General features: G+C 39.6%; 1 protein-coding gene across 1 annotated transcript in view; it reads right to left on the bottom strand.

The window, feature by feature from the left end:
- Positions 1 to 4684, bottom strand: part of SARC_11154 (hypothetical protein) — a gene marked incomplete at its 3' end in the record, with an annotated part of 7842 nt that extends 3158 nt beyond the window's left edge. Inside the window, exons 1-6 of the mRNA XM_014294763.1 lie at positions 4603 to 4684; positions 3254 to 3340; positions 2093 to 2239; positions 1592 to 1812; positions 922 to 1043; positions 143 to 294 (exon numbers count right to left, since the gene is read on the bottom strand). Coding sequence (XP_014150238.1) covers positions 143 to 294; positions 922 to 1043; positions 1592 to 1812; positions 2093 to 2239; positions 3254 to 3340; positions 4603 to 4629 — 756 coding nt within the window. The 5' untranslated portion in view covers positions 4630 to 4684. The remainder of the gene's footprint in view (positions 1 to 142; positions 295 to 921; positions 1044 to 1591; positions 1813 to 2092; positions 2240 to 3253; positions 3341 to 4602) is intronic.
- Positions 4685 to 5018: the final 334 nt, after the last annotated feature.

Raw genomic sequence — 5018 nt, forward strand, 5'->3', positions numbered from 1 at the left:
TATAGTATATATATATATATATATATATATATATATATATATATATATATATATATATATATATATATATATATATATATATATATATATATATATATATATATATATATATATATATATATATGCTCATATTACACTATACCTGCTGGTTGATGAGCGTTTTGTATTGCTTGCTGCCTGGTACAGAGGCTATTATGAGATCCTCCACAATCAGCTGTTGCTCTTTCATTAACGCAATTGCGGCGCCGATAGCATTGTGCCCTTCTGATTGGCTTGTAGGGCTACCGTGGTTTGCTACCCATGGATAAATTGTTGTAAGGATAACTTAGTACATATGTCGAAATTCTTTAAATATTGACATGAATTATTAAAAATATTGTCCAATTTCGCTATATTTTGATAAATTGGCGTCAACATAACTTATAGACCTGTCGGATTTCTCTATAACCCGATGCACGGGCGATACCATCGCTTGTACGACTACTAACTGTCCCATTGAGTAAACAGAGTGTAGAGTACAGATTGATATGGTAATCCTACGTAGCTGCCAGCACTCTATAGACCATACAATCCATTGTGATACATGCCCATGACTGTCGAGGTCTCCAAAACCAACACACACATTGCGCACATACACTCATACACAGACACACGTTAACATACGTACAAGCCCTAATCTCCAGGAGTCGCTCGGAGCGGGTGTGGGTGCCTTTCAGGTCTGTTGATGTCAGTGCCTATACACCCTTCTCACTCACTGTACATCGCAGGATGCACATACTAACAAACGCACGCGTCCTGAGTCAGCACACACAACACAAATGTATGTTTACACGTGTCACATACTCCATTGTGCGCACGTCACATAAGAACTTATTATGAGCACACGCGTACCTACATGATACACTGAGAATACACACGCACCTTCGGGTTCTTCAACGTCAGCACCCACACTCTTCTCGCTGTGTATGCTGCTGTGGCTCTGTATGGATTGCCCCGATATATCCATGGGCTGCGAATATTTTACCTCAGACGCCACCGACAAACTGGGCCCGACACAGCGCAACGCATAGACAAACCAAAGAAGTGTATGAGCACAAACATTCGAGTGTGTGGAGGTCATCATATAGTGCAACATGGCGTAGGTGTACACAGATACGTCAGCTGTGATGAAGGATAGATAGACTATCTGTGGTTTAGAATAATGATAGGAGTTGGAGAGGACGGTAGTTGGTGCACTAGAGCAGAGGCGTATATACATGTATGAATGTCATGAGTGTGTGAAGATTCCCCCGCATACAAATATATCCATACAAAGGAAGGTATACATACCTACATAGATACATGCACATATACCTACATAGATACGTGCATATATACCTACATAAATACATGCATACATACCTACATAAATACATGCATACATACCTACATTAATATGCAAACATACCTACACAAATACATGCATGCATAAAGACATAAATACATGCATTCATACCTACATAAATACATGCATACATACCTACATCAATATACGCACACGTACATACATAAATACATGGCGACATACCTACATAGATACATGTACACATACTTGGCATTTATCGCCGCTTCTCTGACCTCCTCCTCAACTTCTGTGACAGTGTCGATAGTATCCACAATGTCGTCACGTGTCGTATTTGGATCGTTTGTCGTATTGTTTGTCGTATCTTGTACTTTGATGGCGCCGCTAGGTGTGCGGCTGTGTGTGTATGGAATGTCTCTGGCATCGATTGTCTGGCCCACAGTACTCCCATCGTCTCTGGATTCCAAAAACTGTGCACAAAAAGAAAGAAAATTAGGACTACAACACTCCATAAATTCGGTGTACGCATACCTCCGCGATTAAGTCTGCATGTGCCTTTCAGTATACACGCATATAAAACAACACATAACGCCATAAAGCCTGTGTGACATACCCATGATGTCTATGCATCTGCTATTATATTCACAACATGAACTTTTCTACATATCACACTGTGTGCCTGTGCTTTTATAAATATACCTTTCTACATAACAGACTGTGTGTCTCTGCTTTTATATTCACAACCTATACCTTTCTATATATAAGACTGTGTCTGAACCTGGGGTAGTATTCTCGGCGCATGAGCCTATACACTGACGCCTGAGCCTCTTCAAACACCAACGGAGCAGGTCCCAGAATGCTGTCCTTCAGAGAAGCCTCCATTTTCTTAATGATATCCTGTGCATATTCAAATACAATGTTACACGTCAGCTAACAAGAAGTGTATATGTTATAGGCCCATACATGAGTTTAGATGAAGTGTATATGTTATAGGCCCCATACATGAGTTTAGATGAAGTGTATATGTTATAGGCTCGTGCAGCAGTTTAGATTAAGAGTATACGTTATAGGCCATACATAAATTTAGATGAAGTGTATATGTTATAGTTAAGATGAAGTGTATATGTATATGAGTTATAATGAAAATCTTTCGATTGTATCACTGTCACTGGCGAGTTGGGGTGTTTTATCATTAGCCATTCGTGATAGTCTGGTTCTGTGTCAACTCTGAACTCGCACGAGAAAAGCGGATACAAATATGGGTCAGATAGAAAGTGTCAATGCAAAATGTTAAAAAGTGCCAATGTAAAATGTTAGAAAGTGCCAATGTAAAATGTCTGTGTCCGACATGTCCGCGTCTTACGGTGTCATCTGTGACAGCACCCGTGTCAGTGGAACCTGAAGACGGGCAATTTGGCTACGTATGTGTCAAAATTATCACCCAAATGCGAACAGATATATGCAACACATATCTAGCAGTTGCACAATGAGGTACAAACTAAATGTAAACACACACACATATACAAAAGAATGCAAATACATGTACAATATGTTTATATCAATTAAACATGGATGTAAACGTATCAACATCCAAATGTAAACACACATATATATACAAAAAAAATGTAAATACATATATGTACAATATGTTTATATCAATTAAACATGGATGTACACGTGTCAACATCCAAATGTAAATACACATATATATACAAAAGAATGTATATACATATATGTACAATATGAATATATCAATTAAACATGGATGTACACGTATCAACATCCAAATCAAACCCCACATATATACAATACATTTATATCAGTTAAAATGAACGTACAAATACCTTCACCCCAATGGAACCACACATATATCCAATACATTTCTATCGGCATAGATACGACTACACTCACCTGAGGCACAGGGACGGGAAAGGGAGCGCCGGAACTGAAGTGCATTGTGAAGATGCTGAAGGCCTCCAACTGCTGTTGCTGGTGCAGCTGTACGTATGAACAATCAAACGGGAAAAGACGGGGCACAGTGGAAGAGAGGCTGTAAGCATGACGGTATAGGGAAAAGGAGGATGTAAGTATGATGGTGTGTAAAAGTAGAGGGTGTAAGGATGGTGTAGAAAAGTAGAGGGTGTAAGGATGGTGTGGAAAAGTAGAGGGTGTAAGTATGATGGTACAGAGAAAAAGAGGGTGCAAGTAAGAAGGTATAGTGAAAAATAAGGTGTAAGTATGATGGTGTGAAAAAGAAGAGGGTGTAAGGATGAAGGTATAGGGAAATAGAGGGTGTGAGTATGATTATACAGTGGCATAGAGAACGAGAAAGAGAGGGTGTAAGTAGGGCCTGACTAGGACGGATATGATCCATTGGATTGTGGCGATGGGATAGGCTGTGGTGGTAGGCTGTGGTGGTAGGCTGAATAGTCCGTTCGTATTCATAGCAACGTATATGATTCCGATGTTAGAGATGTGGAGTTGGTTCCTGGCAGGGGCTAGAGAATCTCGAGTGGACGTGAGAGGCCACTGCTATGACAGCACGCCGATGCTTGACAATCGAGTCAGAACATATAAATATATCCAAACTTCAACCTCGATTAATCAAATTCAGGTCTATTTATTGTCCAGCCTGTTGCAGATTTTGATGGCGCAAGAATGGCTTCGAACGGAAAAAATGGGGTGCATAAGGTATATGTCATTCAGGTAATGGCCAGAACACAGGGCAATCTCAGCTACATCTGAGCTCAGCTCCTTGCTGGTTAGAGGTTGTGGTACGCTTTAAATAACAACTACAGCCACAGTCCAGCACATAAACCTGTTATGTTGTGTACACACCCTAACCACATACAACTGCACTATAGACTCAGTGACGTGACTGGCGGGCATTGCATTCTGCGTATGACGAACACAGCTGTGTGCTCGTTTAAAAATAATATGATATAGATTTACAACTCAGAGTAAACGCACGCCTATAGTAGTACACAGCTGACTATAACTACGCCGTATCAAGAACATATACAAAGATACACATACCATGTACGACCATACATAACTAGACACCCATCCATATGTATGTATGTATGTATGTATGTATGGATGTAAGTATGTGTGTATGTATGTATCTATATATATGTATGTATATATGTATGTATATATATATGTATGTATATATATGATATATGTGTATAGGTAAGTATGCAATCACTACATACATAAAGTGCATACTACAATAGAGTCGCCCACCTAATTCAATGTACCTGTTGTTTTTGCTTGGCTAGTCTCATGAAGTCGTCCGCCTCTCTGGCTACTTTACTATCGGCGCCGGCACCCACCTACATCAATGAACACATCACGTTGAATTTGCCAGAAGTGTACAATATTGAGCGTATGTATGCATGTATGTATGTATGTGACCATGTTTTTATTTATGTGTGTATGTTGCATGCATATAAGTATGTATGTATGTATGCGTACTTGCACGATTCAAGCCGCCCTGGCCATCTAGAAGGTACCTATCTGAGGCTTTGAGATATGTTGGTCATGTGGAAATTGTAGATTTGAGACTGAAACGCATACAACTAGTCGGATGTGCATTAATATGAGCGCATGCACACATACATGTATGTATGTATGTATGTATGTATGTATGTATGTATGTATGTATGTATGTATG

Source organism: Sphaeroforma arctica (genome assembly GCF_001186125.1).
Source record: "Sphaeroforma arctica JP610 unplaced genomic scaffold supercont1.1550, whole genome shotgun sequence".
NCBI lineage: Eukaryota > Ichthyosporea > Ichthyophonida > Sphaeroforma > Sphaeroforma arctica.